At 46.6% G+C, this 13,713-nt stretch overlaps 2 protein-coding genes across 2 annotated transcripts; one reads left to right on the forward strand and one right to left on the reverse strand.

The window, feature by feature from the left end:
* Positions 1–28: 28 nt before the first annotated feature.
* Positions 29–8,454, reverse strand: SURF1 (SURF1 cytochrome c oxidase assembly factor). Its single transcript, XM_075015122.1, has 9 exons — positions 8,354–8,454; positions 6,532–6,613; positions 5,962–6,089; positions 5,104–5,186; positions 3,209–3,400; positions 2,779–2,851; positions 2,208–2,370; positions 1,438–1,519; positions 29–734 (listed from the first exon to the last, which is right to left on the reverse strand). The coding sequence occupies exons 1-9, from the start codon at positions 8,393–8,395 to the stop codon at positions 668–670; spliced, it is 912 nt and encodes a 303-aa protein (XP_074871223.1). The 5' UTR covers positions 8,396–8,454; the 3' UTR covers positions 29–667.
* Positions 8,455–8,524: 70 nt separating this feature from the next.
* SURF2 (surfeit 2) lies at positions 8,525–13,545 on the forward strand. Its single transcript, XM_075015125.1, has 6 exons — positions 8,525–8,675; positions 9,267–9,421; positions 9,627–9,730; positions 11,107–11,292; positions 12,342–12,514; positions 13,442–13,545. The coding sequence occupies exons 1-6, from the start codon at positions 8,598–8,600 to the stop codon at positions 13,523–13,525; spliced, it is 780 nt and encodes a 259-aa protein (XP_074871226.1). The 5' UTR covers positions 8,525–8,597; the 3' UTR covers positions 13,526–13,545.
* The last annotated feature ends 168 nt before the right edge of the window (positions 13,546–13,713 follow it).

Below are 13,713 nucleotides of genomic sequence, written 5' to 3' on the forward strand. Positions count from 1 at the left end.
GGTGGTTCAGATAATACACAGCATGAAATCATGTATAAAGAGCCCTTTATTCATCTACAAACCTTCCCCTATACAGTCTGTTCTTTAACAAAACAATCCTGAAGACCTGATTCATTGGTTCATGAGTGCACTTAAATGAGGTATTTCTAATAGTTTCCATAATCGTGACAAATACTCAAATTATACCTCATGTCTCCTTGTGATTGATAGTTTCCTGAATTATCACATCAAGTGAGTAGTAGTCAACTAGAAACTACTCCCCTGTGCAAAAATGGACCAGGCCATGAGAGCCTAAGATCTCCCCAGTCACATCTTTAAGTTTAAACCTTACCTAAATCAGATTTGCTCAATGAGTTTTGTCTTAATACCTGCAGCTTACACGGGTACCTGGTGATCCAAAGCACATTTTCTAAGTAGTAGCTGAGTGGCCAGAATCATAATGTAGGTAGATCTGGCTTTATGGATTTGTTGTACAGAATCTGATCAGTTTTATGCCAGTTCACAAGCTGCATTGATTTACAGAGCTGCATAGCCACAGCACACAATAGGCCAGAGGATGAAGACTCAACAGTGGAACTCAGATTCTTTCAAAGTCAGGCCAGTTCCTTTACTGGGCATCTTGTGACAGCTTAGGGGTTTCCTTTGTTGCATCAAGGAGGGAGGCCTCTCAGAAGGGTATTTTTTGTACGAACTTTCTGTACCACAGGTAGGATGTTGCAGCACATAAGCCATACCTGCAAATGGAAATGGAAGAGCCACTCAGAACAAACCAGCTTCAGCAGGTGCTAGAAGTATGAGGGTCACAATAATACAGGCAGGAGGGATAGCTTAGTGGCTTGAGCACTGGCCTGCTAGACCCAGAGTTGTGAGCTCAGTCCTCAATGGGGGACCATTTAGGGATCTAGGGCAAAACAAAAAAATAGGGATTGTACTTGTTCCTGCCAAGAGGGCAGGGTACTGGACACAATGGCCTCCTGAGGTCCATTCCAGCTCTGAGATGTCTCTCTAGAGAGAGATGTTGTTGCAGCAGCAGAACAGGATACCATACATCACTGGAGCATCCACCATCAACAAATGCCTGAGCACGTCCCATGTATTATTAGGCTTACTGACTTGTGTCAGGTGGCAAAGCAGAAGAAAGGTCAGATGTTTTCTACTGCTGTTACTTCCACTTTGATGTTACACCTCTGGGAAGGTTCAATGTTCCCTCTTAATTTTTTCCATCCCTGAACAAAATAAATTTTGATGTACAGCTGTGCACCACCAATAGAAACAGGTTGACTGCTGCAGGCACTGTGCTGGGCAGCAACTGAATTTCTTCTGGGTGGCCACCCAAGTGCTCAGCTTACAGGAACTACTGAGGGCAATGGTACATAAGGGGAGCCAATTCAAACTCTGGTAGCAAAAGTAATAGTAAATGCAGGCTGGGTAACTTACCAGGTAACTATGTATTGCATATGTTCGTTCCTCAAGGTCACTCTTGTCTGGCCTCCAATAGGTCCCCCTGGGACTGTGCTCTCTATAAGTACAATAGGATGCCACATATTAAAATATGCCTGCAGAACAGTTTGTACACAACACCTAGCACAATGTGGGCTTGGTCTATGACTAGGGGCTCTGGTAACAAAGTAATAGGTCACACTGCACATGACTGTTGTAAAATCAGAAGTACAATGGAGTCAGTCTCTCCCAATGCTATTGCTTATACTCACAAGGGTCTTAAGCTCTTTGCAAAACCTACTGTCCCTGTAGAGCTCACTGCTGATTATAGACCATATTCTAGAACCCCTTTGCTGACTTCCTTCCTAAGCCCATGCATATGAAACAAACTCTCATATATATGTGGATGTTGGCTTGGCCCCTTGTGGTATGAAGGGTAGAGCATAGAATTCTCATACTATTTCATATTGTGCTGTCATTCTGCAATGCTGATAATCTTACTCAAGATCAGAAACATGGCAAAACAGGAAACAAAAAGTTGCCAAATGTTTCTGCATCTACAGAAGAGCACTTTAAAGTGTAAGCCAGTTACCAAAAGAATAGCATTTTTACACTGAGAAAAGTACATCTATGAATCACCGCACCAGGAATTCCTCTGCCTCCCATGGGTATTACAGATTTCAGGATAACAGACCAGGCTCAGAATGAGGAGGGAAAAGCCTACGTAAATTGAACAAAAAATAAAGCTAGATTCCTATTTATCTTACTGAAATTAGCATCGATAAAGATGGGCTCGGCACCAGTCACCCTTGCCATAGCCTCCAGATCACGATAGTGCCAGCGATTCTTTTCTATATTGTTTTCAGGCACAAAAGGCTTCCGGGTTTCTGTCAGCCTCACCAGCCCAACAAGGTCTATTTCATCTCGGATCTAAAGGAAGGAGGGGAAAAAACAAGAAAAGCCACCATTTCTTTGCAGCTCACGCCTTCAGAAAATTCACTTGGGCTCTGGTGAATATTTAGTTGGGTCATAAAACTCCACCACCATCCAAGACTCACAGATGGGACAACCAGTGCTGTGGCTGGTCATAAAAGTGTGTGCAGTGTAGCAGGGGAAAAGATGAGTATCAATTTCTCATTATAAAAGAGCATTACATTCATCCAAGCCAATGGGAAAAAATCCTATTTGCTTTGAGCAGTACAATGTATTCAAGATCCACTTAAAGATATTGTATAGTCAAGTGACCTACTCTGGTGCAAATGCATCTATTTAGAGATCTCAGCATATTAAGTTTCTCCCAGGGAGTCTAAGTTGTGAGGCTGTGTTCTATTCTCTTACCTGTCCTTTCAATCTTGTCTCTGGTTTCACCTTCTTTTTAGGGACAAATCCTCGATTGACTAAAATTGTGATCCTACAGTTACGTATAAAAATGGAGAGAACATAAAAGGAAAAGTCATTCATAAGCAAAAGCATGCCTCTCATCACCTTCCTCTACTTCACCAAGGAGATTAGCAAGCCAAGCTTCTGATGGCTACTTTTTAAGCCTGTTAAATGTTGATTGTAGTGGGGTTTAAATGCACTCAAGGCTCAGTGACCCTCCTGATTATCAGGTATAAGAGGAAACATGAATTTTACAAGAAGTTCAACTGTTGCAATTCAAGCTTTGGAGGGGAGGAGCAACCTACACATGCTTCAGGGTTTGAGTTGCTTGCCTGTAGCACTACAGGAATACATTTTACATGATTCTCCAGTTAGAATCTGAACATACCCTAGATCTGTGCAGTAGAAGGGAGTAATGACATTTGCTCCAGTCTCTGGGTTGGACATCAGCTGACCAGCTTGTCTGGCCTCTCGTTTGGGATCCACCAATGAACGGGGCAAAACATAGAGCTCCTTGGAGTGATCAAAATACCCTCGGACCTTCACAGACCTATACTCCAGTTCCTTCAGCTCCATGGGGCTGCAAGGAAACAGGATACACTGAGATGAATAATGCAGTTAAGTTATGTAATTTCACTTGGGATTTATCTCATTCCCAAAGACCAATTTGCAAGGTGGCAAGTAAAGCAAAGACGGCACCAGCAGCAGTGGAAAGAAGTCGATATGCAGGGGAGGTGGGTGGTAGTTGCTCTGGAGATAAACAGGTGGCTTCATGATTTGGTAGCACAAGAATCGATTTGTAGCAGGATGAGTCAGTAGTACTCTGAGTGCATCCACAGATGCAGATGGCCTCCCACCCATGCCCCTGGCAGCCAAACATCTTGTAAGTGACATGCTTGCCGAACACCAGTCAGAGGGGAGGAGAGTCTCTCTAACACAGCATGTAGATCTCAAACCAACAGGAGAGATTTCCCTTCCCTTTTCAGTCCCCAAACTAGCACAATTTGGGAGTGTTTTCATACTCAGTACTGTTTGGCTACTTGATCTAACAGAATCCTTCTCCTGCACTGCTTTCCTCCATCTGGCAAAGTATTTCCATACTTGGGCAGAACCCAGGTACTGTGGGCATGATCCAAGGCAGGGGAGGCAAAATGCAGCCTGTAGGCCAGATCCATCCCATCACTATCCTGCATCCCACTGGGAACCTTGGGCAGCCCATGGGCCTTTCAGGCCCCAACATGCTGCTCAAAGCAGCCAACTGCAGGACTCACTTGCTCTCTGTGTGGTAGGGGGCAGGCTGCATCCATCCCCAGCACAATCTTGCACTCCTTTTGGTGTGCTTGCAGCCAGGCAGCATGCAAAGTTGTCCCTACCCCCCGGCCTCCCACACACCAGGGGCATACAGCATGTGGAGAGGACATGGCCTCCACAGCCAGCTGCTTTGAGTGGCATATGGGGGCAAGGGAGGATCCTGCTGAGCTGCTAGCTTTGGCCGCCTGGATAGGCACCTCCCAGACAGAGTCTACACCTGGCATCCCAACTCCTCCCTCCCTATAACCCTCTGGCCCACAACTCCTGCACCCTTGCCCCAGGTCACAACCCAAAACCTCTGCACTCCTCCTCCTGAACCCATACCCCACTCCAGACCCTGCACCCTAATCCCCTGTCCCAGGTCACAACCCCCTTCACCCAAGCTCCCTCTTGCACTCCATCCGCCTACCCCAAGCCACCTTCTGCACCCAATCTCCATCCCAGGACCTGCACCTCCTTTCATATGAGGTAAGAGTGTAGCCCTTGACCACTCACCAAATTCTTGGAGTAGTCCCTCCATAAAAAAAAATTATTGCCCACTCCTGGTCCTGGACCCTCTGAAATCAATGGGAATCTTTCCACTGACGTCAATGGGGTTCCATCCCTCTACAGATCTTATCACCTGCAATACCTCCAACACCTTCCTGCCCTGGAGAGTCATGCTGCACATCATGCTTGTCTGAATTATATTGCAAGCTCTACAAGACAGAGACCTTGCCTTTTTACACGTCTTTAAAGAACTGCATATATTTATAGCACTGCATGATGCCTCTTCCAGGGATGTCCTCACAGTCCCCATTTAAAATAGTGCAAGTAACCTTTAATTTGGCTGTTGCTTGTCCACGTTGCTTTCTGTGGCATCCCTTCACTTGCACATTGTGTAGTAAGCTCCCTGGGTAAGAGCCATGTCGTAAGTTCCCTGTCCATCGCTGGAGCTACACACATAAACAGCAACTCAACTCCCACACTTACTCTACAGGCAGAGGAATGGGCTCTGATGTAATTCTTGACTCCAAATCTGCTATCAATTTTAGCTTCCATTTCCGACGCTGAACCTAGAAATGCACAGACACACGAGCAGTAGTGCACAACACTGACATATACAGGGCAGCTGTTTATAATGAGTTCTTGCAAATTTGGACCTCCATCATGGGTCACATTAGTTTGTCATAGGACACATTACCTACAAGGAAAGGCTGAGGGATTTGGGCTTGTTTAGGCTGCAGAAGAGTGAGGGAGGGGCTTTAATTACCTGAGTGGGGGTCTTAAAGAGAATGGAGAGAGGCTGTTCTCAGGAGCGACAGATGACAGAACCAGGAGCAATGGTCTCAATTTTCAATGGGGGAGGTCTAGGCTGGTTATTAGAAAAAACTTGCACTATTAGGATGGGGGGTGAAGCACTGGAATGCATTACCAAGGGAGGTGGTAGAATCTCCATCCTTAGAGGTTTTTAAGTCCCAGCTTGACAAAATCCTGACTGAGATGATTTAGTTGGGGTTGGTTCTGCTTTGGGCAGGGGACTGGACTCAACCTCCTGAGGTTTCTTCCAGCCCTAATATTCTATTTTTTTTCTTTTCTTTTTTTTGGGGGAGTGGGGAGAAGAAATGGATTTAAAAAAATGAATCTCTCATCCTAAAAAATGCATGGACTTTGCCTGTAGACACAGAAAAGAAAAGGTCAAAATCTGGGGAGGGGAGCAGGTGGACACCCTTTATCTTGTTACTTAATAAGGCCATGTCTTTGCATTAGTTAGGCCATGCACCATCCTGAACAGTTCCATTCCTTCGTAAATACTCAGATATCTCAGAAGAATAAAATGATGGTATTTACCTGCCATGTGCCAAGGCAAAATGTGGCAAGAGGGATCAGTAAAAGGCCCCACTTGAATAAGGCATCCTCTTCAGATTTAGCAGAAGCTACTGTAGAACTTCTATGTCTGCTGGACCTCAAGCAAATCTCTGGAATACATTCAAATGAAAACAGAATTCGTGTTGTAAGAACCCAACTAAATTCCTGAAAGGTTTGCACCATCAGAAATGGAAGGTGAACATGCTCCAAAGCTACCATTCTACTGACTTAATATTAGCTATTTTACTTCCATTAGACAATGTCTCTATGAATAAGATACTTGGAAAACTTGAAGATTTTCATCTTCAAAGAACTTTACAGTTAGTTAATATTCCCAGCATTCTTTGAGGTAGGTATAAGAATTCAACAGCCTTTTAATTACATTGCATCCTAAGACATTTAAACACAAAATAACCACCCACTACCCAAGCAGAAGCTGTTCTTCTTTTCAACTAAATATTGTTGCAATGCATCACGTGTACAAGGCTACTAAAACATGACACCTTCTGGAATAAGACAAACAGGGATCAGGACCTCAAAATTCTTCCTTACCTTTATTTTGCTGCAATAGACCAGAATGTGTCCTAATAAGAGGGTATCCAACATTTTTTCTTCTGATCAAACAGTTTGGTATCTAAACAAAATCACAGACATCTTGTTTCCACTCTGCTTTGCAATTAGTCCCAGATGAAAATGGTTGTCATAGTGACCTTATCATATGAGGGAAGAATAGTATTCTTTTCTGCTGGGGAAATGGTAGTCTAGATCACATCTAAACCAGCATCCCTAAATCATTCTTAGGTTACAACACAAAGAGTTTAAAATCAAATTCCACTTGTGAGAATATAGTTAATTGTAACTACTCTTTGCCTTCACATCCTTCAGTATTAGAAATCATATACAGCATCTTAATTTGTCCTCTCTTAACAACTGGGAACAACGCCTTGATATAAATGCCATCAGAGTTCTGCTATCTCATAAATTTTGAGCTTCATTATATCGATTGACATATTACCACTTAACAGGCATGGCCAGACCCACACACTTTGTCTCCTACCAACATCATCATGGTAGTTAACAACAGACTGACAGTGGTCAATCTTTCTTGGTTAATGTTTTAGAACTAGCTTCATTTAGATTTGGATGCTGCTGGATGGCTTAATTCCTGACACAAGGTGTCCCATTTATTTGTGACCTGCCGTCATCTCACAAATGCCACACCCAATTCACAAAAATGAAAGAACTGCAGAAGTGGTGCAGTGATTGCAGATGCAAGCTGAGCAACTGAGATGAGCTCAGCACTGGCCTAAACTCACATGAAGGCAGGAACATTAATTATCCACTTCAGAAGCACAAGGTGGTATTCAGTGGAGGATTAACATAAGGGCAAAAAACAGTTGGGTCAGGGCCCTCAGGCATGAGGGATCCCAAGGCTCCATAATTCCATTTTGTTTAAACAATTCACTTTAATGGAACAAAAAAGTGTCACGTTAATCTTATTTTAAAAGTACATATACTTTTATTATGCACGAGTAAAAATAAGCATGAACAGATTTTAAAGCATAATGACGTTACATTAATATTTAATATATTGCAGTCACTTTGTGACTGTTGGTCCCAGGGCCCGACCTTTTCTTAATCCCCTCTGCGCCCCCGCTGGTATTCATAATACTGCAGTAACTAACACTCAGATTATAACAGAATGCATCCTCCGGCAGCTTTGTGATGGGCTAGAATTCTGGATGACTTTTAAGGGACCAGACTAATGGAGATTTGTTCACAGCAATCCTTGCACATGTTCCCTTTGGTGAGGAATGATTCGTGCCTCCCCCTTGTGTTTGAATGGGATATGTTAAAAGTTTTCTGAGATCTCCCGGTTCCCACAGCTGGAAACAAACCAGGCCTCTGGCATAATTAATATGCCGCTTCCACCCGGCCCTGACACCACCAGGACAAGGAGCAATGGCCTGAAGTTACAGCGCAGGAGGTGCAGGTTGGCAGTTAGGAAAAGCAATTTCACCAGGTGGGTGGTGAAGCACTGGGGTCCGTTACCTAGAGAGGTGGTGGAATCTCCATCCCTGCAGGTTTTTAAGTCCCGGTTTGACCGAGCCCTGGTTGGGATGATTTAGGGGGGCTGATCCTGCTTTGGGCGGGAGGCTGGACTCGATGACCTCCTGAGGTCTCTTCCAGCCCTAGATCCTATGACCCCGCAGCGGCGCACAGAGCCCACACATGGGCCCAGCCCAGAGGCCGCTCCGCAGCGCCGAGCTCCCGAGGAGAAACCGGGCCCGGGCCGGTGTTCTGCCCCCGACAGCAGAGATCGGCCCGCCCCCGCCGCAACTGTGGGGCCGGCCGGCCGGAGCCCCGGCTTTACCTGGTAGCTCGCCTTGGGCAGCAGCCGGCTCCAGGCCGGCATGACGGCCCTGCCGGAGTGAACCCCGCAGCCAGCGGCCCGTCCTTCCGCTATCTGGCACGGTCTCTTCCGGCTTCTGCCGGAAGTTGGACTCTGTCGCTACCTCCACTCCTCTCTATGGTTCCGGCACCGGCCGGGCGCCTCACTTCCGGCCTGAGTTGAACCTCACGTGGGGGCCGGGCTCTGTCCCCCTCCCCGCGCCGTCATGTGCGAGGTGCCTGCGGAGATTCAGCGCTTCCTGCAGCAGCACCCGGCGCTGCACCTCCTCGAGCCGGCCAATAAGGCAAGCCGGGGAGAGGGGCTCAGGCCGGCGGGGTGGGGCGGCGAGAGACCCGGGTGGGACCCCAGGCCCAGGGGGACATCCCAGATCCGGGGGCGCCAGGGTGCGGTGAGGGGCCGGGGGCGGCGGGAGACGAGGGGTCCGGCCGGTGGCGAGTGGCCCACGGTGAGCCCCTGGTTCGGTGGGACTCAGGTGAGAGGCCCGGGGGTTCCCCCGGCCCGATGTGGGATGAGGCGATAAGCCTGGGAAGGGGGCTCCACGTTGGAGGCGGTATTAGCCTGGGAGGTGATGCCTGGGGGAGAGGACGGATCCCTCTCCCTACAGCCGCTTCACCTTCTCTAGATACCTGCCCAGAGGTAGGTAGACAGGGACCAGATCTATTATTTCGCCCCGCTCCGCCCCGCCGTTGCGTCAGGCAAGGGGGTTTGGAGCTCACAATGATGCAAACTGTAGAGATTTATTGCAGGGAAAGTCCCTTGGGGTGTCTGGAGCCAGGAAGACAGAGTGAAACTTTATGCCTGGTCCGGTAAGAGCTGCAGGGGCCTTTGGGCTTCTCCAATAGGTTGTTTTCTTCTCTTCTTAATCGCTGCTCAGGTGAGATGCAGGTTGACGGGCCATGAGTTGCCATGTCGGATGCCAGAGCTGCAAGCTTATACTAGTGGCAAGAAGTACCTGAGACTGATAAAGACAGCAAGAGCATTTGACTACAGCGAGTTTGAGCCACACATTGTGCCCAGTACCAAGAATCCGTGCGTCTGTTTCTTTCTTAGGGCTCACTTGGAGTTCTTGCTAATGTTAATTGCATGTTGAATGGGGAAGTGATGCCTGAATGTTTAAGTGGGTATCCATTCTGTGGGCTGCAGGAGTATTTTGTCTCTGACCTGGCCCCTTAGTGGTGAAGGACTCTAAATTCTTTATGTAACTTTACTAAACCATGTATTTTGTATTGTCTAGCCATCAGCTGTTTTGCAAGCTTACGCTCAGGCACATTAACAAGCTTCCAGTGCACGTGCTGCGTCACGTCCAAGGAAGACGCTATCAGAAAGCTCTGAAAAAGTGTAAGTGCTTCTATCATTTATGGGTTTTTTAACTTCTTTCCTTCCTGATCTTTTAATGCGCTTTCCTGCTTAATATGTATAGAGTGTTCGGAAGCTGTTCCACAGAGTGGCAGAAATACAGAGTAAAACCCTTGCATACTTCTCCCAGCCAGGAGGAACGAGTGACTTTAAAAGTAGAGATGAGGAGTGTTTTTTTAGTGAGTGAACTGGAGTGTTGAGTTTAGAATGGAATTTCTCAAACATTACAATAGTGTGGATCACACTTTAATTAGGGATTGTCTTTGTAGGCATGTTTTCTTCCTTTTGTTATCCCCTCATGTTCTGGTGGCAACTACCACTTGTGCTGAAAATACAATTAGAGAATTATTTAATTTTTTTAGCTGTCCTTAAAGACAGCGTAGCCACTGGAGATGGGGAGGAAATGGTACAAAATGACTAGCCGCCTCAACAACTAGGGAACTTCTTGCGCCTCACTAATGTCAATCTGCAGAAGTCTGTGGGGAATTAACACAGTCTTCTCAAGACTAAATTTGTCTGACTTTTGACATAGTTGTGTTTCATCAGCAAAGGGATTGGAGATTACAGGTTATGGGTGCTAATGTTCACCTTCAGATAGCCTCTGCACAGGTTAGCAGTGACTGATTGCTGGCATCTGATGGCCTGTATGAAACAAGCTGGCATACCCCAATCCAGGTTCCAGGGAGCAAGCAGTCCCCTCATAAAAGCCATGCCCCCTGCAGTTAGTCTTGATAGGTATTGTTGGCCTTTTTGTAAGAGAAGCCAAGTCTGAAAGGATCAGGGAGACTGAACTACACTGCAGGCCTTATAGTTATCTCCCAGTAAGAGTTAAGGCAGCATCTATGAGAAGCTGGCATTGGTTTTGCTGGTGCTGTCCTACCTCAGTGGACTCCATTCTGGAGGATTGTTGAGCCTGCAAAAACAATGAGAAGTCCTGCTGTACTTTACAGACTAACAGATTTTTTTGGGACATAAGATGCATCTTTACCCACAAAAGCTTATGTTCCAAAAAATCTGTTAGTTTATAAGGTGCCACAGGAGTTCTCAATGTTTTTGCAGATACAGACTAACACGGCTACCCCTCTCACGCTTGAGCTCACCAACTTTCACAAACAGTAAGCACACTCTTTGCTGCTGCTAAAAACAGAACTGTGGGCAGTATGACGAAAGGTTAGGGTCCCAATTTGTATTCATGGACTTAAAGTCTCTCGAGATCAGCTCAAAGATACCGTGTGCATTTCTGATGTGCTCCCTAGAATGGTGCCCTGCATCTAGGCCACTCTGTTCTTACCAAGACTACCAATTGCTTGAACCACTCGCATCATTTGCGAATGGGCCCTGACTGATTTTATTTTTAGATGAAGAGTGCCAGAAGGATGGTGTGGAGTACATCCCTGCCTGCCTCCTCCAGAAGAAACACCGGCGTCGCAATGACCAGGCCAATGGAAGCAGGCAGCCCTCCGGAAAGGGGGAGTTCTGGGAGCCTATGTCCAGTGAAGAGGAAGGAGATGACACAGATGACAGCCTGAGTGACCTGTACCCACGTGAGCAGGAGCTTTGGTGTTTTCTGACAGTCTTAAAGAGATATTCTCCGTTTCTAGTACCCTGCTCATATCTGTGGCTGGCTACCTGCTGGAAAGCCACAAAGCCAGCTTAACTTAATGTCAATTTAATCCTTGTTAGCAGATCGGGGAAGGATGTGTGGAGATAGACCACTGTTGATTGCAAACAAAAAAATAACAAAGCCCTCTGCTAGCGATGAGAGGGCAGCAGCAGAATTGTACTGACATACTGCCAGGAGTGGGAACACACAGGATGCATGTATGTTGGAAGGTGGTGATTGCTGCATGCACAATAGAGGGGATGGGGTTACTTTTCTCCAGATCCTGAGTGTTTAAGCCAATTATCACTGAATTGCCACCAAGACAGAGATTGTGCAAGGGGAGGAGCACTTATCAGCACAGGACCTGCATGGCACTGTCTGTCCCAGAACAGTCCTAGAGCCAGAGGTGGGAAAGGTACCCAAACAAGTTACTGGGGGGGCAGGGGCGGGAGGGGAGAATGTACTTAAGTACAAGTCACCGGTGTTCCTCTGGACTACTACTTGAGTATAAGTACACACATGCGCAAGCACACACAGGTTACATCTTTATTGTACTCCAGCAGCTGCACTTATAGCACTCAAGTAGCTTTTAAGGGTACTTTTCGTACCTCTCCGTGGAGCCTAGAGATCTCACCTATCCTGTAGAGGATTTCGTACCAGGTAGAGTGAATTCCATTGAGTTCCTTACTAAAAAAGACTGGAGCAGAGGGGAGGTTGTAAGGCTACAGGAGCGTCTGTGCTGAAGGGTTAATAAAAGTACTGGGCAGTTACTACTGAAAGACTGGTTTTATATGCCTTCCAGGCATTTTGATACTTGCATACGGCCTGGTTAGCAGGAATATTCAGCCTGTGCTGGAATCTGGTGTTTCAGATTTGCAAAGTTCACTTTATAGAAGTTGTCTTTGAAGCTGTTAAGATCAGACTAAATTAAAGCAGCACCCAGCATACAGAGGAAACTGATCCCGGACTGGTTCTTCCCTTATTTTTTAGCTGAGCTTTTCCCAGAAAAAAGGCCAGTGGTGGAAGGAGACCAGGAAGGTGATGAGTTTGTGACAGACAGCGAGGAGGATGCAGCCAAGCCCGCAGATGAAAATGGTAGCATGAATGGGGAGGAGATGGAAAAGATAGATGAGACCAGACGAGCTGGCAACAAAAGGGGAAAGGTGAGTGCTGTGCTGCCATGCACAGGTGCATGAAGAATCAGAGGGGTTCCCCTGCCTAAGGTGCATAACGCTAGACCTATTTCATGATTAGACCAATGAGCCATCTGCTCTGCTGTCTGAGAGAGGGGCCCATGCCAGATGGGCTCAACCAGGGTAGCCTGGAATCAGCAACAGGCTTAGACTGTGAAGCAGTGGGATTCTGTCCTTTTGTGAACTTGTATCTCAGCTGTGGTGACTGGAAATACTACCCCTATAAATGTCTAATCCTGCTTTTGAATCCTACTGCCTCAGGAATGGGAATCATAGGCCAAGGAGACAAAAGTGCCCTTTGGTCCTAAAATTATTTCAGTGAAGCTCCCCTGTATCAGTCCCCTCTAGCATGGAAAGGCTGATACGGGTTAGGCTTAGCCTTGTTGTCCCGTTTGCCCTTTCTCAGTGATCCCAGTTCTGCTGTGGATCTCTTCACAGGAGCAGACATCTTAGTCCTGATCCTGCAGGCCTGGGGTATTTGGGCAGCAGCAGGAATGCCCCATTCAGGCTCTAGATAACATCCTTGCCCATGGAAAGAATAATTCTAGATGCCAGGCTAGATGGGAGGAGATGGATGTCGTCCTTGTCTCACTCCCTTCCTCTACCCCTACCCAGGGAAGAACAGAATCTGCCTTAGTCTGCTCAGTCCTAGGAGGAGCATTTGGTGCAGACGCTGTGTTGGAAGAAAGGGGATTTTAGCTTGTGTAGATCTTATACAAGTGCTGAGGGGAGCTGGAGGTTAAGTCTTGTCTCTCGGTGATTGTACTGACTTTCTCAGCCTGAAAAAATGTCTTATGTGGGCATTCCGGCATTGGCCCCATTCAGTTGTATGGGCCAGAGCCATGAAGAGGTTCCTGGAAAGCAGTACAATTGCTCTCTCTCTCTCTCTCTCCACAGCCACAGTTGAGTTCCTTAAAGAAGAAATTTAAGAGTCACCATCGACAACCCAAGAGCTTCAAGAAAGCAGCCAACAGCAAATAAACTTTTCTAGAAGCATGAAACACTAGCTGGCTGGTGCTAGTTCTATAGCTATATTGGTGTTCTAGACAGGGCAGGTGGCACAGGTCCCCTGAAAAACCTGATAGGCCTCACCGATACCATTGTCAGGTTCCAACCATCTCTTTTGGAAGGTGGGTTTCAGTAAGCTAGAGCACAAATCATTTGTGGGC

Source organism: Carettochelys insculpta, chromosome 21 (genome assembly GCF_033958435.1).
Source record: "Carettochelys insculpta isolate YL-2023 chromosome 21, ASM3395843v1, whole genome shotgun sequence".
NCBI classification, from domain to species: Eukaryota; Metazoa; Chordata; order Testudines; family Carettochelyidae; genus Carettochelys; species Carettochelys insculpta.